Raw genomic sequence first — 24586 nt, 5'->3', positions numbered from 1 at the left:
CTGACGCAACGAACAAGTTATATCAGCATAGATATGAAAAGCAAACAAATGACCCTAAATTTTACTTTTTATTGTTGGGTTAGTTAAGAGAAAATTACTGAAACCATGAAGATTCTCCAACAAATTTAACCAGTGTTATGATAAGATATGCACCTAGAATATTCTGCTTTATAATTGTATTTATTGTGTCAACCAAATTTCGCATGATAATTTTTCTTTATGTTACAACTTAACATGCATATGCTTACTAAATTGGGAGAAAGTTGGTAGTGCAAGTGATGGATGTATGCACCTACAGTGATAGGTCATTTTAATGTTTGGAGAGGGGCATCCATTAAGGAAAAAATTCATATCAGCATACATGGCTGTCCAATGTGTTCTCTTAAATGATAAGGTCAGAGTTTCAGAAATTTCTAAAATTGAAGAGGACCATATAATCTAAAAATGTCAGAACCAAACTGATTTCTCCCCTCTTTCTAACACATCAAATTACTTTTACATTTTCTAGTATTAATACAAGGTTTGATATTTCCTCTAATAAAATTATAATTTGAATAAGACAGGGCCACATTACCCAATGTTGGTCCTGGCTATTCTAGGTCTTGGGAGGGGCAGACTGGATACAGATTGATCTAATCTTTGTCATTTTTTGCACAAGGTGATTGCTTCAGGCTTGAACCTACCTTCTAATGCTATTGAGCATTGAATTTATAAATCATCAACATCATTGTCTAAGACTTGTCCCAACTGGATGGGGTGGATATATGAATTCTGTTCCACCATTCCATTCCATTCAGTTTCATATCCATTGTTAAACAATGAGCCCCTGAATCATTTGCTACTACTTCAACCCATGTCCTTTTTGGTCTGCCCCTAACTCTTCTAACACCTTTAACTTGTAGCAGATCACTTCATACTGATGTTGTAGATGGTCTTCATTGCATGCAACTGAACCATCTTAGTCAACTTTCCCTCATTTTATCACCTAATGGAGATACTCCTAGGTTCCCTTGTATGAGTTCATTTCTGGTCCTATTCTTTCTAGTTTTCCACACATCCATCTCAACTTCTATATTTTACCACTCATTTTGTGGACATATTGTTTCTTGACTACCAAACAATTTACTCCTTAGAAAATTGTTGGACTTGCAACCATTTTATAAAATTTTCCTTTTAATCCAAGTGGTATTCTCCTATCACATAAAACTTTGGATTCTCCTCTCCATTTTCCCCTATACTGCTTCAACTCTATGGGCGACACCCTCCTCAATCTCTCCCTTGTTATGGATCATTGAACCAAGGAAATGGAAGATGCCTCATTGAGATATCTCTTGGTCTCCAATCCTAAGTTTCTCTTGATTTTTTCTAATATCTACCATATTAATATATTATCTCTATAGGAACCAGTGTTTTAAAAGCGCAAGGGCCAATTTGTGTCTGAGGTGCAAGGCACAAGGTGAGGCGCACACCTTTTTAAGCAAGGCGTAAAATTACAAAAAAAAAGGTAAAAAACAAAAAATTAAAAAAAGCCAAAAATTTAAAAAATGCAAAAAATATTAAACATAATGTTAATAAAAAATATAATCTTAAATTTTAAAATAAATGTTTTAAAAAACCTATTATCTAAAATTAAATTACATAAACATAACATGTAATGCGTATTCAAATGAAAATTTAAAAATAAAGCAAACATATAAAGCATTTTCAAGCATGTAAAACCCACAATTTCTTTTTTTTTTTCTTAATTACATTTAATCAAGTAGCTAATGTGATGTAAAACATATTGCATTCTTGATTCTATGAGTCGCCTTTGTACCACGTCCCTTGAGGCAAGCCCGAACAAGTCTATTTGCTAATGTTGTTCTTTCATTAATTGCAATAAAATTTCTTAAAAGGCAATGGAAGTTATAAAACCATTATTTTTTGTGAGAAATAAGAATTTCAGACCCTAACATAGATTTGTTTGGGCTTGCCTCGAGGGGCGTGGCTGGGGGTCTGGGGGCGAAGCCCCCAGCTTGGCCGTTGGACTAAAAAAAAAGCAAGAAGCGCAAAATTTTAAAAAGGCACATGCCTGGGCTGAGGCGCAAGGCACATCAGGTGCACCAGGCGTGCGCTTTTTGAAAGGGGTGCGCCTCGGACCTGGGCGAGGCGCATACCCCAAAATGCGCCTAGGTGCGCCTTTTAAATCACTGGTAGGAATTCTATCATATGCTTTCTCTAGATTAATGAATACCATATGAAGATCTCTCTTCCTCTCTGAAAACATTTTTTTTATCAATCATCTCAATAAAAAGATAACTTCCTCTCTTTTCCATGCCATAACCTTTATTGAACTAACCCTAAATAATTATTATAGCTTTGTATATCACCTTTATTTTTAAATATAGATGCCATATATCCCTTTCTCCATTCATCTAGCATGTTCTTTGTTTTCATCATCTTATTGAACAATCTAGTTAGTTATGATAGGTGGCATAGGTGTACCTCTTCCATAGGAATGGCAATGGGTAGGGTACCCGTGCAAATTGCCCTACCCGTTCCCGAACCAGCCTATGTATCCCTGATTCCAAACCCGTCTAACTTTCCTCTCAATTTCCCCAACCCGTCTCGTCCCAAACCCGTTAAACCTGTCCCGACCCGTCCCACCCGTTAAATCCCTTGACCAAACGTTTTCTACTAAAAAAAGTTTCTTAATGCTTATAGCGTGACTTGAACCCAGATCAATTAATGATAACACCAAATCTCTTAGCACTACTTTAAGCAACTAAGCCATCTCGCCTTTTGTGTTATTTAATGAAATAAAATAGATTTTATTAACTTTTGTGTTCATCAAAACAATCAATACATATATATGATTAACAATTCCAACTAAAAATTAAAAGAAATATTATTTAAAATTAGCATTTTATAACTAAATGAAATAAACAATCTATCAAATCCAAATTTACATCAAATGATGAATTTAATCCCAAGAAATTTATACAAATAAAATATTAATAATAGAATAATTATCTTAGTACTTAAAATTTATAAATTTGTGCATGATATATGATATAATAGGTTTATATTTATGCATCCCGGTATTGGATACCCTAAAGTCAAAACCCAAACCTGTCCCAAACCCTATGGGGTTTTAATCTAAAATCCCAAACCCGTCCCAAACCCTATAGGGTTTTAATCTAAAATCCCCAACCCTATAGGGTTCTGATAAACGGTTCCTATTAGGGTCGGGACGGGTCGAATACCCGAAAATTCCCGCGAAATTGCCATCCCTACTCTTCCATACCTTTCTAAACTTCTGTTGTGATTCCATCGGGTCCTAATGCATTTTTTTCATCTTATTTAAAGTCTCCTCCACTTACAAAATTTTATGAAGGTACCTGCTAATCCTTTCATAGTTGGGATAAGGTATGGATGATGATGATGATGATGATGATGACGACCTACTAATCCTTTCACCACTAGCACTCGTTTTTATGTTCAGTAGAAAAGTTTAGAAGATTTGTTTTGATATAAAACATGTGTAAGAAAGAAGAAAAGAAAGAGAAGAGAAGGTTTATGCTGAGAAGAAAAGAGAAGAGAAATTGAAGAGAACGGGAGAAGTCAAAATTAGGTCTGGCCGCCCCTTTCATTAGCTTATATTATTCACAAATAAAAAACTGAATACAAGGACAAGTATGCCCGTAGTAAGTTGGTTACTTGTAAAATCTAAATAAACAGTCTTAACTTAAACATAAACATAAACTAATGGGCCTTGGGCCCCCAATGACTCTTAACTATGCTTTGTAAATTAAAAACAAGTGATATCAGCCCAAAACTTAACACTCCCCCTCAAGTTGGGAATAGATGTCACACATTCCCAACTTGCGTAGATCATGCTCTAGCTTGTTTCTTGCAACACCTTTTGTAAGAACATCGACAAGTTGCAAGTCAAGTGCAACATATGGTAAGCAAACTTCTCTGGATGTCACCATTTCCCTTAGTGTCTATCTACTTCTATATGTTTCGTCCTATCATGCTGAACTGGGTTGTGGGCAATGTTAATTGCTGCTTGATTGTCACAGTATGGCATCATAGGTTCTTCGGCCTCAACTCCAATCTCCCCTAACAAGGAACGGACCCAAAGGAGCACTAAAACACCATGTGCCATGGTTTTGTATTCAGCTTCTGCACTTGACCTTGCCACAACTGTTTGTTTCTTACTCTTCCATGAAACTAGATTATCTCCAACAAGAGTGCAAACTCCTGATGTAGATCTCTTGTCATTTAGGCACCCTGCCCAATCAACATCTGTATAAGCCTCTAACTTCAGTTGTCTATGGTTAGCAAACAATATGCCTCTACATGGGTGTCCCTTCAAGTAGGAAAGTATCTTGTCAATAGCCTCCCAATGCTGAACTCGTGGGGCATGCATGTATTGACTCATCACACTCACTGCATAAGAGATGTTTGGTTGTGTCATACATAAATATAGCAACCGACCCACTAATCTCTGATACCTTTCAACATCCTTCGCTAGTTCACCTTTTGAAGCATTTATCCAGTGGTTCTGGTCAATAGGTGTATCAACTGCCGTTGCCCCAAGTTTTTCTGTCTTCTGTAGTAGATCCAAAACATACTTCCTCTGTGGGATGAAGATCTCAATATTGGACCTTGCCACCTCAATGCCCAGAAAGTACTTCAGCTCCCCAAGATCCTTAATCTCAAACTCTTTGTGCAGGTTCTTCTTCAAGGTATCAATCTTGTTGAATAACTTAGTTTTATTCAGTTTAGTGCTGCAGGGGCGCATATGTAATTGTACTTATTTTTATCTTTTGAATGGTCGCCCTAGTATAAATATTAAAAAGGCTGGCGTCGACAACTGACCTTTTTCTCTCCAATCTCTTTTTTCTTTTCTCTCTTCTCTCTTCTCTCTTCTCTTTCTTCTCCTCTCACTATTCTGAGATTGTATTGCCTCTTTACCAAGAAAACATGGTATCAAAGCGATAGATTTGATCTTAGGAGCAGGGCGATCTGTGTGTTTCTTCCTCCAACTACTTTATTTGCCTATTGGTGATCGAATCAAAGGAAAGGGGTTTCTGGTGGATGTGTGAGGGAGCTTGCTGTGTATTTTTTCCTCTCCTCTCTTGGTCATGAGCCCAGAAATCATCAAGGGGAGGGAAGCCGAATGCTGTGAGGTTTTTTATCCTTCTTTCTTCCTCAGCTTTGTGGATTGAACTGTACCTTTTGTACCCAAATGAGTGGGTTATGTGGGTCTAATGACCTGCGGCTGGTGTGAGAGTGTTTTCTCTCAATATCTGTGGATCGAGTGGTCCTTTTTATGTTCTAAAAGGTGGGATGTTCAGGTCTGCAGTTCTATAACTGCTGTGGCAGCAGTTTTTTTTTTCTTCTTCAGTTAATATTAAAACTTAAATTGTTGTGTGGAAAGTTGATGAGTTATTTCTGGAGGGACTGGTCAGACATGTTTTTCGATACGTTTTGCACATCTGAACTGGTTTAATAGGGTTGAAATCTGAGAACAAGTAATGGTGTGTGATCAGTTTTGATTATTCTGTGTGAGACCAAGTCTTTTGTGCCCAAAGCTGTGACTGAATTAAGACTTTAACCTTGTTTGTCTGAACTGTGAGTCTGAACTAAACTGAGAGCTTGTTCTCTGACTGGATTGTGACCGAACTGAAATCAAGTTCTATGTCTTCCGAGGATTCTAGTATGTCTGGTGTGACCTCTAGTCAGAGTGGGATGAGTGGAGGTTTTGACATGAGTTTTCTCATGGCTGTGATTCCCTTTGATGGCCTTCATCATCTATAATGGTCAAGGGGAATCAAGCTCTACATAATTGCAAGGGGAAAAGTGGGGTATATCAATGGTGGAATTAGAGAACCCCAGTCTGGAGGCATGGAACATGATAGGTGGGACTAGAAAAACAGCATGGTGATGTCATGGCTGTTATTGTCTATGCTGCCACAAGTGAAAAAGACCTTCATGTGGGTAGCAGCAACTCATGAGATATGGGAGCAGGCTAAATCTACATATTCAGAACAACAACATTATGCCAAAATATATCAATTGCAGGCTGCCTCCTCAACTTGTAAGCAAGGGGAGATGAGTCTCTTTGTCTACTATTCAGACTTGACTTCTATTTGGAAGGAACTAGATCACTATCATAATATAGACTGGAAATGTGGTGCAGATGCCAAAGCATACAAGTCTCTGGTTTCCCAGCAACGAGTGTTTGCCTTCCTTTTAGGGCTGAGTTTCACATATGAATCTATCAGGGTTCAGATATTGGGGAGTAAAGATCTCCCATCAGTGCAAGAAGTATATGCTCTAGTATAGTTAGAAGAGAGTAGACGGAATGTGATGAATAATCCTGAGGGAGAGCATATTGCATTAGTAGCTAAAGGGAGTGTTGCTACAGGTGGTGGTAATTCCTTCAAGAAGAGTGACTTCCAGAGGAAAGTTGATGACAAAGATAAACTATGGTGCACACATTGTCAGAAATCTAGACATACTCGGGAGACATGTTGGGAGCTTCATGGGAAGCCGAAGTGGGCTCAGGAGCTGAGTAAAAAGCCAAACCAGAATAAGAAGCCAGGACAACAAGGTCAAAGGAAGTTTAATGCAACAAACTTAGCCTCTCAAGAGCCTTAATCATCTACCACTACTATGAGTCCTTTCGTGACTGATCCTAGGGAAGATATCATTAATTCTTTCCATGACCATTTGGAGTTGTATAGGAGGGCAATCCGCGAGATGGATTTTGCTTTTTCCCCTCGACTTCCTTTGCATCTACATCAGGTAATGGTAATTCTGCCATAGCTTTCCATGTGTCTTCTCATTCCTCAAACTCTCATTGGATAATAGATTTTGGAGCCTCGAACCATATGACGGGTAAGTCCAATTGTTTTCAATCTTATAATCTATTATCTGGTTGGGATAAGGTGAGACTTGCTGATGGTTCTTTCTCCACCATAGTCGATCAAGGAACCATCTCCCTTCCTCTTGGACTCACCCTTTCTGATGTTCTACATGTTCCTAAACTACCCATAAATTTGTTTTTTGTTAGTAGTATAACAAATTCGTTAAACTACTCGGTAACCTTTTTTCCTTCCTCTTGTATGATATAGGATTTGGCCTCGGGGAAGATGATTGGTAGAGGTCGTATGGTAGATGGTCTTTATATGTTGGAGAGAATAAAGCTAGTCTTGCGGCTATTGAGTCTAAGAGTTTGTCTAGTAAGAGTCAGGCCCATTTATGGCACAGTTGTTTGGGTAATTTATCTTTTGAATAATTGAAAGTTTTGTTACCAGATTTATTTAAATTAGTGTCAGTGTCGTATTTCACATGTCAAATTTGTTAGTTAAGCAAATATTGTAGAGATCATTTTACTTCAAGAAATAATAAATCTGAATTTCCTTTCCATATTGTTTATTCTGATGTCTGGGGCCTTGTTACTTTAACATCTGAGTATGGCTATAAGTATTTCATTACACTTATTGATGACAACTCCCAATATACATGGGTGTATCCTATGCAGTCCGGAGATGAAGTACTATAAATCATTAAAGATTTCCAACGTTTGATATTCACTCAATTTCAAATGGAAATCCAAAATTTCTAATCAGACAATGCCAAAGAATATTTTCACAGTGATCTCACGGAGTTTTTGCTTCGTGTGGATCCATACATCGCAGTTATTGTGTTAGAACCCCCTCAACATAATGGTGTTGCTGAAAGAAAAACCGCCACCTCCTTGAAGTTGCTCGTGGGTTACTCATACACATGAATGTTCCTAAACGTTTTTGGTTGGATGCTGTATTGTGTGTTGCCTAGCTCATAAATCGTATGCCATCTCGCTTGTTAGGGTACAAAGCCCCCATCAGTTTCTATTTCCCAAGGCTCCCCTCTTCTTCATTCCTATCCATGTGTTTGGTTGTTGTTTCGTCCAGGACCTATCTCCTACTCGTGGTAAACTTGATCCTCGTACCATTCCCTGTGTATTCTTGGGTTATCCTTCTTCCCAAAAAGGTTATCGGTGCTTTGACCCCGTTTCCAAGAAATACTATGTCTCTATAGATGTGTCTTTCTTTGAAAGTGACCCTTTTTTCCCGGTTTCTCCTCAGGGGGAGAGTAAGGTGGAGGAGAAACCAGTTTAGGTTCTTCCCCCTCTACTTGCCCCCCTCCATTCTGTGTTTTTCATCGTCGCAAGGGTCAGATAAATTCAAGAGTTGTGGAGCAACTTGAAACTGTACCACCAAGCATCTTATTTCCCATTTTGTTTCCTATGAGAACATCTCACCCTCTTTTCGTGCTTTCATTTCTTCCATTGATAGTGTCCCTATCCCTAAAAATGTGGCAGAAGCTCTCTTAGTACCTGAATGGATAGATGCAATGAAAGAAGATATAAATGCCCTACATAAAAATGGTACATGGGAGTTAGTAGATCTTCCTGAGGGTAAGGAACCGGTAGAGTGCAAGTGGGTGTTCACAGTGAAGCACAAGGTTGATGGCACAATAGAAATGTACAAGGTTAGGTTGGTGGCAAAAGGGTTTACCCAAGTATATGGAGTAGATTATGCAGAGACTTTTGCTCCAGTAGCCAAGATGAAATCCATTAGAGTTCTTTTCTCCCTTGCGGCAAATCTTGGTTGGGGTCTTCATCGGCTAGACATTAAAAACGCCTTTCTAAATGGAGACCTTGAGGAAGAGGTGTACATGGTACAACCTCCTGGCTTTAGTGCCCTAGGCAAAGAGCAGAAAGTGTGCAGGCTAAAGAAGTCTTTGTATGGTCTAAAACAATCACCAAGAGCTTGGTTCAACAAGTTTCATTTGGTTATACAACAAATTGGCTACAAACAATGTTAGACTAACCATACTCTATTTGTGAAAAGGGGGGAAGGAAAGATAGCAACCTTGATAGTGTATGTTGATGACATAGTGATCACAGGTGACAAGAAGGTTGAAATTCAGGGGCTAAAGGATTTCTTAGCCACTCAATTTGAGGTGAAGGATCTAGGTCCCCTTTGGTATTTTCTTGGAATTGAAATGGCCCGCTCACAAAAGGGGATCTTCATTTCTCAAAGGAAATACATCCTAGATTTGTTACATGATTAAGGAAAATTAGGGGTTAAGCCATCTGACTCTCTCATTGATCCAAATCACAGACTGGGTGACTGTTGTGGCAAAGTTGTCGAGGATGTAAAACAGTTCCAGAGACTTGTGGGGTGGCTCCTATATTTGTCTATGACTAGGCTAGACATTGCTTATGCAGTGGCTGTTCTTAGTCAGTTCATGCATGCTCCTGAGACCACACACTTAAAGGTAGTAGAGAAAATCTTCAGATATCTAAAGAAGTTTCTAGGAGCTGGTTTATTGTTCCAAAATAATGGTCATTTGAAGATTGTGAGTGTATACAAATGCTGATTGGGTTGGAACAATTGATGATAGAAAGTCCACTAGTGGGTATTGTTCCCTTGTGGGAGGAAATCTAGTCACATGTAGAAGCAAGAAACAAAGTGTGGTGGTTAGGTCTAGTGCTGAAGTTGAGTATAGAGCAATGTCTCATGGGGTGGTTGAAGCTATGTGGATAAAGAATTTGTTGAGTGAACTGGGTTTTCTTGTTGATAGCCCTATGTGCTTGTATTGTGATAACAAGGCTACCATCAATATTGCAACCAACCCAGTTCTTCATGATAGAACTAAACATATAGAGGTTGAAGTTGAAAAACAGCCCACTTGATGTATGGAACTGTTTGAGACTAGATGCAAACCAGAAAATGAACAAACAAGAGAAGAAGAGAAGAGAGAGCTGGCGGCAATGAGTGTTAGAGAGTAAGAGGTTCGAACATAACCACTCTCTAACACTCTAAACATCTTATTAATAAGTTAATCTTTGACAAATTACAGAGAGGCCCTTGAGTGAGCAGGAAAATACAAAGAACAGAATATTACAGAGTATGGGCCTAGAATAAGGCCCACAACAGAGAGAAACATAACATAACATGAAATGACAGTCTATGGGCCATTCGGCCCATCTTCTCTACACTCCCCCTCAAGCTGAGCATAGATGTTAATCATGCCCAGCTTGCCAGTGTCATGTTGAAGCCTTGCCTTGGAAATGCCCTTGGTGAGAAAATCTGCCAGTTGTCCTTCAGAAGTAATGAATGGAAGACACACTTCACCGGAGGAGACTCTTTCACGAATAAAGTGTCTATCAACCTCAATATGTTTGGTTCTATCATGTTGTACCGGGTTGTGAGCAATGTTGATGGCAGCCTGATTATCACAGTACAACATCGTGGGTTTGTCATGATCTACCCCAAGTTCTTCCATTAAGGACCTTAGCCACAATAATTCCGAGACTCCATGTGCCATGGCTCTATATTCTGCTTCTGCGGAGGATCGAGCCACAACTGTTTGTTTCTTACTCCTCCAAGAGACAACATTACCAGCCACCAGACTGCAATACCCTGAAGTAGATCTTCTATCATCAATATTTCTAGCCCAATCAGCATCAGTATAGGCTTCAAGTTTCAGATGACCATGTTTGGCAAATAGAATTCCTTTTCCTGGAGAGCCTTTCAGATAGCACAAAATCCGTTCTGCTGCTGCCATATGGGTATCTCTAGGAGCATGCATGAACTGGCTAATGCAACTGACAGCATACGCGATATCTGGCCTAGTCATGCACAGGTACAAAAGCTTCCCAAGAAGTCTCTGAAAGACCCATTTGTCTTCCAACAAAGTTCCATCCGAAGTTGAAAGTTTGTGACTCATATCAATAGGAGTTGCAGCTGGTCTTGCACCCAATTTTCCAGTTTCAGACAACAAATCAAGGACATATTTCCTCTGGGAAATAAGAATCCCATCCCTAGATCTGGCAACTTCTATGCCAAGGAAATATCTCAACTCCCCCAGATCCTTAATCTCAAATTTTGTACGGAGGAAAGACTTAAGGCCCAGAATGCTAGAGGCATCATCACCAGTCACTATAATGTCATCAACATACACAATGAGATACACTGCTAGAGACCCACTTTTCTTCACAAAAAGAGTATGATTTGACTGTGTCTGAACATAGCCGAATTTAACAAGTGCAGCTCTAAATCTCTCAAACCAGGCTCTAGGAGATTGTTTGAGGCCATAAAGAGATTTCTTCAGTTTACATACCTTTCCTTGCATATCTTTCCCATACATTCCTGGAGGAAGACACATGTAGACCTCCTCATGTAAGTCACCATTCAGAAATGCATTCTTTACATCTAACTGATAGGGAGGCCAATCAAAGTGAGCTGCCAGAGATAAAAGAACCCTCACAGATGTCATCTTAGCAACAGGGGCAAAAGTCTCCAGATAGTCAATCCCATATGTCTGTGTGTAGCCCTTTGCAACAAGTCTGGCCTTGTACCTCTCAATAGTCCCATCTGCCCTGTATTTAATGGTAAAAACCCACTTGCATCCAACTGGATCCTTCCCTTCAGGCAAATCCACCACCTCCCAAGTACCATTTTCATGTAGAGCATCCATTTCAGCCTGCATGGCATCTCTCCATTCTGGAATCCCAAGAGCTTCTGATACAGACCTAGGAATGGGGTTAGAAGCAACTGAAGAGAGGTAGGCACAATATGAAGGGGAAAGTAGGTCATAAGAAAGGTGTTTGGAAATGCAGTGTGCAGTACACTTCCGCTTTCCTTTCCTAATAGCAATGGGGACATCAAGATCTGGGAAGGGGGATTCCAAGGGAGCTGAAGCAATACCTGTTATCTCATCTGTGATTGGGAGGGTATGAGCCTCATCTGTTGTAAGGGAAACCACTTGCTCATTCCTGGATCTCTGCCTTTGATACACTTTGGGATTATGGGTAGGACGAGGAGGTAAAGAAATAGGAGCACTAGGACAAGAGGAATGAAGTGGCTGATCCTCCTTTGATTCATTTTGTGAGGATACAGATTTGTCAAGAGACTGAACTGGGACAGGAAGGGGAAGAGCAAAAACTTGTGACAGACTCTCCCCCTGTTGACAATGTCCTTCCTGAGAGGAACCATAAAAAGGAGAAAGTTCATCAAAGGTAACATCCATAGAGACATGTCTGGTGCCAGTCTTTGGATCAAAACAACAATAACCCTTTTGTGTGGGGGAGTAACCGAGGAAGATGCATTTGTGGGCTTTTGGTTCAAACTTGTGTCTCTGCACACTTGGAATGTGAACATAACAGGTACAACCAAACACACGAAGAGGAATTGGGAAGAGATCCTTATCTGGATGAAGAAGACTGAAGGGGGATTTAAACCCTAAAACCTTGGATGGCATACGGTTTATGAGATAGGTAGCAGTAGGTACAGCATCACCCCAAAATCTTGTGGGAACATGTGAGGCAAATAAAAGGCTCCTTGCAACTTCAACAATATGTCTATTTTTTCTCTCAGCAACTCCATTTTGTTCAGGGGTTCTAACATAGGAGCTTTGGTGAATAACCCCCATGTCAGAGAGATACAAGGATAAGCTTTTCTCAAAATACTCTTTTGCATTGTCAGATCTGAAAACCTTAATTTTGGTACCAAATTGAGTCAAAACAAGTTCATGAAATTGCCTCACAAGTCTCGGGACTTCGTCTCGGGATTTCATTAAGTATATCCAAGTGAATCTAGAAAAGTCATCAATGAACAGGATAAAGTATTTGTAGCCCCCCATAGAGGATAAGTGGTAAGGCCCCCACACATCAGAGTGTACAATATGAAAAAGAAAAGAGGATCTTTTATTGCTCACAGGGTAATTTTTTCTACAATGCTTTGACAACTGACATGACTCACAATTGAGACTGGACACACTGACTCCCTTAAACAGTTTGGGAAGCAAATGACTTAAAGCAGAAAAAGGTAAATGACCCAACCGACAATGACTCAACATAATTTGACTGACCGACTCTGAAGAAGTAGAACCAAAAGCAGCATTCTTGGGATGATCAAAGCATTGGCCAGGGGTGTCGAGCAAGTATATTCCATTCGCTTCATGGCCACTCCCAATCACCTTCCGAGACTTCAGGTCCTGAAACACACAGTGAGAAGGGAAAAAGGTTACACAACAATTCAATGACTTGGTCAAGCTACTTACAGATAACAAGTTGGTATTTAACTTAGGTACATGAAGAGTGGAAGATAAAAGTAAAGAGTCTGTAGGCTTGACAGTTCCCTTGCCAGAAATGGGGGCAAGAGAACCATCAGCTAAGGTGATTTTGTCACGACCAGGAAGCAAATCATATGACACAAACAAAGTGGAAAGGTTGGTCATGTGATCAGAAGCACCTGAGTCAATGATCCAAGGGGTCTTGGGATTACCTGAGGTAGATGCATGGTTAGCAGAAGCCCTTATACCTGAGTGAGCAAATGCAGAGGTGGCTGGACTTCTAGAAGGGTTGGATGATGAAGTTACACCATCAAGCTGGCTGATCATCCTTCCAAACTTCTCATAATCAGCTTTCATGGCTGCTAATTGTGCACTTGCAGACTCAAACTCTGTATCTGTACTTGTGGCTGTATGTGCACTTCCTGTCTTTCTACTGTCATTCTTCTTCTGGAATCGGATAGGGACAAGACTGGGATGCAATTTCCAGCACTTGTCCTTAGTGTGTTTCGGCTTCTTGCAATATTCACACACCACCTCCTTCTTTCCTGTGCCACTGGGGGCTCCTGTAACCCCTTTGGGTTTGATTCCCATATTTGCAAAATGATCATTGATACTGACCCCTTGAACCTGCACTTGCCTCCTGCTTTCTTCACTGCTGACCAAAGCATATGCTTGAGACAATGAAACATCTTCCTTGGACAAGATGTTTTGCTTTGTAATGTCATATTCAGAATTCAGCCCTGTCAAGAACTCAAAGACCCTATTCCTTTCAACCAATTTCCTATATGTTTCAGCATCCTTAGGGGTATCCCATGTCACGGCCTCTATCAAATCAATCTCTTGCCATATAGATTTTAGGGCTGAGAAGTATGCTGCAAGTGACTTCTCCCCCTGTCTTAGATTCTTCACATCACTTCTCAGTTTGTAAGCTCTGGCAACATTCAGCTTCTGGGAGTAAATTTCTGCAACACTATCCCAGATTTCTTTAGCCGAGTTCATCCACAAGTAATGTTGGCTAATCTGTGGCTGCATTGAGTTCACAAGCCACCCAATCACTGTGTAATTCTCCTGCACCCATTTCTCATAAGAGGGATCCTCCTCTGGGGGAGCTTTCTTGCTCCCAGAGATAAACCCCCACTTTCCTCTACTGCAAATATGAATTTTTACGGATTGTGACCAGGCCAAATAATTGGTTCCATCCAATTTAACTGTAGTTACAACCAACAAGGAATCAATTGTAGTTCCCAAATTATGTCCATATTCAGCAGTGCTCTTGTTCTCAATTTTTGAGAAGTCCATTATGTAACAACTTCAATTAGGGTTTCGGCAGGCCTTTAAAAGTGATCTGATTTCAAAGAACTCAGATTGAGTTGAAACAATAGCAAACACAACAACACACAAACTCAGTTCAGAACTGACAGCCGTGAGAACCAAGTTCGGTGGCAGCACTTTCAAAGAGGAGAAACCCTGATTCAGCCTTCAAGGAACAATCAGTAGGCCTCCAAACAATATGTATTCTTGGTTCCCAACAATAATTTCCCAAGGAGAACAAAGAAAACAGTCCACAGTACCTAAGAGGACTTTTTACAAACACTATGTATGCAACAGTCAACACTTCACTGTTAACAAGCAGAAATCACTTCAAGAACACTTCGTCTAAGTCCAAGAAGCAGCTGAACTAAAGTAGAGGCTTGTACCACTCAATTTAGATCAGTTTTTTTGGCAGTTTGGAAACCCAATAACAGCCGAACCACACTTCCAGAATAACCCAGAAATCAGTCCAGCAAAAGTGCGCCGAATGGAGGTGTTTTGAATGCTTTAACAGTCCTCCCAAATAACAAAAATAACTCAGCAAAGAATTGAGAAAAGACTTACAGCAAGAGAGTCTCTGGTTTGAACTATAAACCAGGCCGAACACTTGTTCTCTAAGATAACTTCGAAAGTCCTTTTCTCTGATTTCAAATCAGGCCAAACAACTTGCTCTCTGATTCTTCCTGGTCACCGAACCCTTCTCCAAGTGTATAGAAACTTGGGCACCCTCCAATGACCTCCAAGAACCAGGCGGATGACTGTAAACTTTAAGCCCTAGAACCTCCTCATGTAGTTGACTGAACTAGAACCACATGAGGGACACGCCAAGCAATGGCCCGCTCTGATACCAAGTTGAAAAACAGCCCACTTGATGTATGGAACTGTTTGAGACTAGATGCAAACCAGAAAATGAACAAACAAGAGAAGAAGAGAAGAGAGAGCTGGCGGCAATGAGTGTTAGAGAGTAAGAGGTTCGAACATAACCACTCTCTAACACTCTAAACATCTTATTAATAAGTTAATCTTTGACAAATTACAGAGAGGCCCTTGAGTGAGCAGGAAAATACAAAGAACAGAATATTACAGAGTATGGGCCCAGAATAAGGCCCACAACAGAGAGAAACATAACATAACATGAAATGACAGTCTTTGGGCCATTCGGCCCATCTTCTCTACAGTTGACAAACACTTTATTAGAGAGAATTGTTAATGGGGAAGTGTGCACCCCATATGTTAGTTCTAAGGAGCAACTTGTAGATATATTTACAAAAGGCTTCCATCACTCGTGGCACAATGACTTATGTGACAAGTTGGGTATGATTGACATCTATGTCCCAAATTGAGGAGGAGTGTGAATAACTTAGTTTTATTTCAGTTTAGTGCCGCAAAGGCACATATATAATTGTACTTCTTTTTATCTTTTGAATGGTCGCCCTAGTATAAATATTAAAAAGCTGGTGCCGCCAGTTGACTTTTTTCTCTCCAATCTCTTTTTTCTTTAATCTCTTCTTTCTTCTCTCTTCTCCTCCTCTCACTATTCTGGGATCGTACTGCCTCTTTACCAAAAAAACAAATCTCATTCAAATCGTTTCCTATGACTACAATGTCATTGACATACACTATCAAAATTAACACCAGTGACCCCCTCCTTTTCACAAAAAGAGTATGAGATTGGGTTTGAGTATAGCCAAATACAACCAATGCACTTCTAAACTTGTCAAACCAAGCTCTGGGTGATTGCTTCAAACCATACAAAGAGTTCTTTAATCTACATACCTTTCCTTTATCCATATCATTGTAAAAGCCAGTTGGAAGATCCATGTACACCTCTTGCAAGTCCCTGTTAAGAAAAACATTCTTTACATCAAGTTGGAAGAGTGAACCATACAGAGACTTCTTTAATCTACACATCTTTCCTTTATCCACATCATTGTAAAAGTCAGTTGGAAGATCCATGTACACCTCCTCTTGCAAGTCCCCGTTAAGAAAAACATTCTTTACATTAAGTTAGAAGAGTGGCAAAGAGTATGTATCTGCTAGTGATAGAAGAATCCGGACTGAGCTCATCTTTGCCACTGGTGCAAAAGTCTCCAAGTAATCTATACCAGAAGTGTACCCTTTTGCAACCAGCCTCGCCTTGTACCTTTCTATACTTTCATCAGCCTTCTACTTCACTGTATAAACCCATCTCCATCCAATTGTCTCTTTGCCATCAGGTAAATCCACAATCTCCCATGTCTGATTTTTAATGAATGCTTTCATTTTCTCATGCATACCTGTCTTCCACTTACGTTTGGAGAGAGCCTTACTAACACTCCTTGGTGTAGATACAGAGTCGAGGGAGGAAAGGAAGGTTCGGTAGAAAGGGAATAATCCATTGTAGGAAAGATGGTGTGAGATACAATGAGCACACTTCTTCCCTTTTTGTAGTGTAGTAGGGAGATCTAGGTCATTTGCAATGGTGTTAGGAGCAGGGGTAGTAGTATCAATAGGAACTAAACCATCAGAGGAAATAAGAGGCATACCTGGGTTTATGTCAGTTGAAACTAGAATCTCTGATGAGCCGATAGGGAGTGACGTGGGTTCCTTTGTTGTGGAATCAACCTCCTTGTGCTGTCGTGTAAAACACTGAGAGGCAGGACACAATGGAGGTGGCAAAGTGGGTGGAGTAGGTGGGTCAGACAATGGAGTGGACAAAGGAGTTGGAATAGGAAGTGGTTTAGATTGCTCACTTCCTTCCCCAAAACACTCCCCTTGAGAAGACCCCCCGAGAAAAAAGGTGTGGACTCAAAAAAGGTAACATTCATAATAACATATCGACTCCTGGAGACTGGATCATAACAACAATACCCCTTCTGATTTCCTGCATACCCAAGGAAGACACACTTCTTCACCTTAGGGTTTAGCTTTATGCGGTGAGAACCAAGAACATGGACAAAGCATACACATCCAAAAAACCTTAGAGGGCTATGGAATATCTCCCCCTCAGGAAAAAGAAGGCTAAACATAGTGCTATATCCAAGAACACGAGAAGGCACCCGATTAATTAAGAAAACTGCTGTAAGAACTGCGTCACCCCATAATCGAACTGGAACTTTAGAGCTCAACGTCATGTTTCTTGCTACTTTCACAATATGTCTGTTCTTCCTTTCTGCTACACCATTCTGTTGTGGAGTGTATGTACAACTGCTCTGATGGACTACTCCATTCTCTAATAGGTATGATGGTAGGTTTTTTTAAAGTATTCCCTAGCGTTATTTGATCTAAACACTTCCACTCGTACCCCAAACTGCGTCAACACCATTTGATGGAACTGTTGAACCAAAGATGGTACCTCATCATGGGAGCTCATCAAATATATCCAAGAGTATCGAGAATAATCATCCACAAATAGAAGAAAATACCGATAGCCACCCACATCAGTATGAACAATATAAAAAACAGAAGAACATCTTTTATTGCTTGCTTTAAAGGAATGTCTACAATGCTTTCTAATTTGGAAACCTTCACACTCCAAGCTGGACAAACTGACAACCTCAAACAATTTTGGAAATAAAAAATGCAAAGAAGCAAAAGACAAATGCCCTAACCGATTATGCCAAAGCATAATCTGATCCACTGACTTTGACTCAATGTTCCCGTTGACATGATGACTCTGATGACTAGGAAGTGCATCGAGAAGATAGATTCCATTCACCTCACGACCGCTCCCAATCGTCCTCTTTGATTCCAGACCCTGCAAAACACAATGACCATGAGGAAAAAAATCACTGAACAACTCAAATTCTTTGTTAAGCTACTAACAGATAAAAGATTAGTGTTTAGTCTAGGAACATGAAGGACAAAAGGTAGGGTAATGGTATCGGTTATCTTGACTGACAGACCCTTTCCCAGCAATGAGAACATGTGATCCATCGGTTGTGGAAACTCTTATCTCTGCTAGAGAAGAGGTGGTATGGGGAGAATATGGTGGAAATGTTGGTTATATGTTCTGAGGCTCCCGAGTCTATAATCCAAGGAGGTCCCCCCTTACTTGTAGTGGATACATAATTTGCAGTGGCATGTGAACTACCTGTATGTGCAAACAAAGTAGAATGGCTATCTCCTGATCCACCTACATCTTGTTGTCCACCTAATAATGAGTTGGAATTGGCTGTACCCCTCTGATTCAGAAACTGCCCATATCTTTCCAATTCTGCTCTCACTGTAGTTGCTGCAACAAACTCTAGAGAAGCTATAGTAGGTGGTCCTAATAAATCACCAGTTACTACCATATTCACATTTCCCTTATTGTTTCTGAGTCGGTTCGATATAAGGTGTGGGTAAAGCTTTCAACAGGTACCTCTAGTATGTTTAGGTTTCTTACAGTAGTCATAGATCAAATCCTTCTTGTCCTCCTTCCTCGGTTCATTTTTACCCTTATCCCCACTCAACTTAGGTTTCACTATGCTAACCATGGCTGATTGCTCAAGGCTTGGGTTATTCATCATCACATTCCTCTTACTCTCCTCTCCAGACACAAAGGCGTATGCCTAAGAAAGAGTTAGGGCCTGTTTGTTTCCTCTTAACTCTTATCTCTTAAGAGGAATCTTTAACTTTAAGAGAAAAATGGTTGTTTGTTTCTTCTTATCTCTTATCTATTAAAGCGCAATCATACAACTTTTTATTTTCCAATGATACCCCCAAAAAGATAAACAAAAAACTCTAATATATGGGATCAAAATGGATATTTGATAATTTTCATAATTTAGAACAACATTCTTTGCATTCAGAGTTCAGCTGAACGAAAAGTTCACCAATACCAATATACTTCTTAATGTAGTTATTGCACTTTCAGATGTTAGACTTCAGAGCAAATGAACAGGCCCTTACACTGTCTTGGGAAAGAATATGCTGTTGTGCAATGTCATATTCAGAGTTAAGTCCTACTAGAAACTCAAAAACCCTATTCTTCTCTACCAACCTCTGATAAGTTGTTGAATCTTTGCTACTTTCTCAAACCACAGTCTCCAAATGGTCTATCTCTTGCCATAAGGTTTTGAGGGTTGAAAAATAAATGGCAACGGGCTTATCTCCCTGCCTAGTAGCAATCACTTGGTTTCTCAACTGGTAGGCTCTAGCAACATTCATATTTTGTGGATAAGTTTCTCTACTCCATCCCAAATCTCCTTAGCTGTGTTAGCCCATAAAAAGTTTTAGAAACCTCAAACATCTTCCTAGTACCCTAGAAGCCCCTCCCTCTAAAGATTCCCTTTTCTGTGGGAGCAAGAGAAGAAAGAGAAGAGGTTGCCGCTCCCTCTAGAGGCCTCCAAAAAGGCTAGGACTTGAACCACCCTCTTCAGAAAAACTCAAGAAACCCTAAAAAACCAGAGCGCCACTTCTTAGGTCAAGATTGAAGAGTCCTACTAAATCAGGAGTCTTCCTCTTTCTCCAGTTCTTCCTGATTTTGGTGCTAAATTCTAGACCATCTACAAGAGGTTGCAAATCCACCAAAAAATCCAAAAACTGGACTTACCTGAAGTCCTCAATCAACCCTTTACCTCATCATGCAGTTGGCTGATCTAGGGCTGCATGATAAATTTTGGAACAACTCAAACATTCTCTAAATTTGGCTCTTGTACCAATTAGAAAAGTTTAGAAGATCTGTTTTGATATAAAACCTGTGTAAGAAAGAAGAAAAGAAAGAGAAGAGAAGGTTTATGTAGAGAAGAAAAGAGGAGAGAAATTGAAGAGAATGGGAGAAGCCAAAATTAGGTCTAGCTGCCCCTTTCATTAGCTTATATACTCACAAATAAAAAACAGAATACAAAGACAAGTATGCCTTAGTAAGTCAGTTACTTGAAAAATGTAAATAAACACTCTTAAATTAATTATAAGCTAATGGGCCTTGGGCCTAATAACTCCTTAACTATGCTATGTAAATAAAAACAACTGATAGCAGCCCAAAACTCAACATGTTCTTCATTTAGTAAGTCAATAATAAGGTGATGATGCAGCTCTGTAGTCTGTACTATATTTCTGTATAAGAGCAATTGCTGATTAGAGATTATAAAGTCAAGAACATATGTTGGCATATTCTTTTTTAGTTTTACAGTGTCTATGGTTTTTGGTTTGTAGATTTTCTTAGTCTGTAGGATAAATTCTCTTAGTTGATTATAATATTATTTCTTCTAATGTTTTTATTTCTATTGTTTGGTTTCCTTATCTTCATAATATAATAGTGGATCATTTGGCAGGAAATGAAAAACCTGGGTGCATGGTTGAAGGTCAAACATTTACCATTGGTAAGCACATCAGTTCTATGTTATAATAACTGCAGACTTTTTTCTTCTAAGATGTAATAGATCATTTATCCTCTCCAGATAGAATCATCTTCCAGAAGTGTGTACATGAAAGAACGTATACATCCTTGGCATGGCATGATTAATGATTGACTGGTAATCAATAAAAATGTAGAATTCTAATATAGCCTGAAAGCATTATAGTATAATACAAAAATGCGTCAATGCAGCATGCTTCCATAAACTTCATTTTCCATGTTCTATAATGATTTATAGATATTATTTAATAAACTAAACTGGAAAGAGCAGAAACTGCTATGCTCTAGTAACTAGTTTTACAGTATGCATTAGGTTTAAACTGTAGAGAAAAAAAAGGAGAATTTAAGTAGCTTTTACACAAAATTAATCTGTACTATATCATTTGTATTTCTTTTGCATTACTCATTTGACTTTTACATATTTAACATTAATAGTATCATTAATTCCTATTTTCATGCTCACACCTATATCCTGCTTTGTCCAATATGTATACTTGGGATAAAATGAAGGTCAGATTATCATAGGTGCATAATCAGGACTAAAAAAAAAAGGAAATCTTGACTATGTGAAAGATTTAGTCTCCTGATTAGCGGAAATAATTCATGGACAGGAACAGTGGAGACAGCAAATCCTTGTAGGAAAAGGATAATGGATGAGATATGGTTGAAAAGTTGTAACAATGGTTTTTGATCTAGTGAAGCCAATGTCATATCTACAGAAGTCAATTGGGAAGTTGAAGGATGGATAAGAACATAAGCCCTATCATGTAGCATGTATAGGAGATTAGGGTTGAAGATTTGCTCTAGATGTATTAGTGAGTTTGGGGAGGAAGTATGGCATGATATCCTGCCTGCAGAGTTCGACTTCAGTCAGGGCAAAGCCTGTTCGAGCAGCCTTTATAACCTCGCATTTGAGAATATCTCCGTACTTCTGTACTTTATTTCATGGGGAGATATTCCCAATGCAAGGTTGCAAAAGGCGGTTGGAATGGTGTGGGCATGGGCTTGCCCTGATGGAAGCCGATGATCTCCTGCCTGTAACTGCCAAATACATGGTTAATGATGGTTGTATACAGACTTGTAGCATGTATAGCTCACCTCCTTATTTATCAAAAAATAAAAGAGTTTTGCAGCATATATAGAAATACTATACAATTTGTAATGGAGGAAAGACAAGTGCCCACCTCTTAAATTAAGTGGATTCCTATGCAAGAATTTGCATTCTGACCCTTGTAAGAAGATGAGTGATCATGTGAAAGTATCTGATTGGGTGTCTCAAAGGAACATCTCAATGAAAGGAAGAGATTGACTAGAAAATTTGAGAAATTCAGTTCGTCCAATATAGACAGTTTGAAACTCAAGCCTTCTCACTCAATAGGGTGTGGTCTTTTCAAGTTTGGGTTGTAATGTGGGGATATGTAGGTTGTTGCTCTGGCATTGATCAAATGGAGAAATCTCTAGATTGACTTAAAAATGCTCATAGGGGGCATGACATCCCAACCCTTAGTTCACATGTGTCAGGATGCACTAGTGCTTATTCCATGCTATCAGTCGTACAAAAGCATATGGCTCTTATTAGATTCGTTTTATAGTTATTTATGGATGACATTTATGATTCTCTACCGACAAGGAACATAAGGAACAGAAACAGCACAGATGATTTCTCAATCATGTTTTGACCTATAGTTTCTGTCACTAAAATGTACCATATTATCAAGTTGTAAGAATCTAATTTTACTTGAAATAATATGGACACCCAAAGTTTTTCTTATTATTATTTTTAATGGGGGCACATATTAAATCATACAAAAGATTCATGCCTCAAAAGACAATAGCCCCCTCCCCCGGTTCGAGTCTTTTGACTTTTACACTTGCCAGTTAATTCTGTCTTTTCACTAGTGCTTTTCCCAGTTTACAAAAAAACTGGAATGTTCTGAAATCAATCCCCTAAATTTCTGCAAAACTTATACCTGTGGAAGTGTTAATACTTGCTCCATGTTGAAATGGAACCTTATTGAGACTTGACATTAATTTTCTTCTTTTACCGCAGAGCCTATTCTTACAGCTGGAAGCATCGAGTATAAAACATGGAGTGATAATTGGACAACTCTCACTGCAGATGGCAGTCCTGCTGCACAGTTTGAACATACTATTTTGATTACCAGGACCGGTGCTGAAATATTGACAAAGTTCTGATATCAGATATGTCAACTTTATTAGTATTTTTTTTGATGGTTCATGTTCTTTTGTCAAATTATCAGTTCTTGAATAATTTTTTTACTACTTCAGGTCATTTCTTCGGTCTTCCCCATGTTCTTTTAGAGCTTGCACCAATTTACTTCTCACTGGTGCAAACTGTCACCTTGTAATTGGTGTTAAAGATATCATGTGTATATTATGTAGAGTACCTGCTTTCTCACATTTGTGATGACAATATATTCCTTCGAGCCTTCATGATCTTTCATCATCCAAGAAATGGCAAAAGATTAGAATGAATTTCATTCAATAGTGGAAACTGTGAAAGTATCCCAAGATTTGGGATATGGATAACATTGTGAGAACAGAGGCCATTAATGGAACTAAATAGGTCCTGGTGCAGCAGGTGAGTGCAGTTATTAGATTAAAGGAAGCGCAAGAGACATGTTGGTGCAAGAAAACACCTTGGGGAGTGATTATACCACTATGGATACAGATTGATTTACAAAAGTATTTTTCTATTATAATTATATAAGTTGCAGATACGATATGCCTTATGCTCGATCGATATTTTGATCCTTGTTTCCGTTTTGCACCTGGTTCAAAAGGCGAATAGCGATGGACTGATGGTGTAGAGTTTGGCATCGTTGTGGTTGTAAGATACTAAGATAATCCTAAAATCCAATCTTTCAAGTCATCTTCTCTATCATTTGAATTAGTCTTTCCACGTTTGAACTAGGAGATGAAGGAAAAACCTGGTCAAACTCATATATATGCAGTCGGTGAATGGGTGAAGGGCAGATTTGGTAACCGGTTTCTGGTAAGCAATGTCTATAGTCTATGGTGTGTTAACTTGCATTTAAAATTGGCGCCAAACTTATTGCTCCGCTTATGGTGGACCAAATAAGCTTATCTTGTTGGGCTTCCTTCTAGGGCTACATTGCCCAGCAGGATTTTTAATGGATCATCTCATGACACTCCATTTGAGCAGTCGCCCCATTTGAGTGATCTTATACACCTGGGTGCTAAGGAAACTCTCGAAGTCTGAACTGAAGGACATGGGCGTATTCAATGGATGATTTAATGGGCAAGCAAATGACCTCACACTCTCACAGAAGTAGAAGCCATGGCCACCATATCAATATATCATACATCCATAATGCACAGTTGCACACGTTTCATAGGCAATCCTATGACGCACACCGCAAGTACTAACCCAATAACTACCTTCTACCATTTTCTTAACCACTCACTCGAGGAACTTTCCCAGTTTCCCTTGATCATTCTTTCTTGTTTTTGTTCTCTAGGGCTCTAGCCGTGAAGGGCATTGACAGCATAGAATCTGTAGTATTTGGTTTCATTAATAGTTGCAAAATAAAGATTGGTGGCCAGACACTATTTATCACCACATTCGCTTTATTTAAACAAAAAATTTGAAACAGGGATACTCTCGTAGCTTCCATATTGGGCATACAGGCCACCACCCTTCTCTCTCTCTCTCTCTCTATCAATGCATCTCTCAGCTTCCTTATTGGGTATACAGGCCACCAGGCCCACCACCCTCTTCCTCTCTCTCTCTCTCTCTTAAAACTAGGATTTAAATACTCATTACCACAGTTGAGTACGATAGAGCAGGTA

At 39.4% G+C, this 24586-nt stretch overlaps 1 protein-coding gene across 2 annotated transcripts in view; it reads left to right on the top strand.

Annotated features, from left to right (window-relative positions):
• The window catches only part of LOC148863546 (methionine aminopeptidase 1B, chloroplastic-like), a 40342-nt gene extending 17131 nt beyond the window's left edge, over positions 1 to 23211 (top strand). For both annotated transcript variants that reach the window (XM_088981007.1, XM_088981006.1), the window contains 2 exons: positions 20670 to 20717; positions 22803 to 23211. In XM_088981007.1, the coding sequence (XP_088837133.1) occupies positions 20670 to 20717; positions 22803 to 22948 (194 nt within the window). In that variant the 3' untranslated portion in view covers positions 22949 to 23211. The remainder of the gene's footprint in view (positions 1 to 20669; positions 20718 to 22802) is intronic.
• Positions 23212 to 24586: the final 1375 nt, after the last annotated feature.

This window comes from Nelumbo lutea, chromosome 3, assembly GCF_056320005.1.
Source record: "Nelumbo lutea isolate HS-2025 chromosome 3, American lotus-T2T, whole genome shotgun sequence".
Lineage (NCBI taxonomy): Eukaryota > Viridiplantae > Streptophyta > Magnoliopsida > Proteales > Nelumbonaceae > Nelumbo > Nelumbo lutea.
This window is presented reverse-complemented; position numbering and strand designations above follow the sequence as displayed.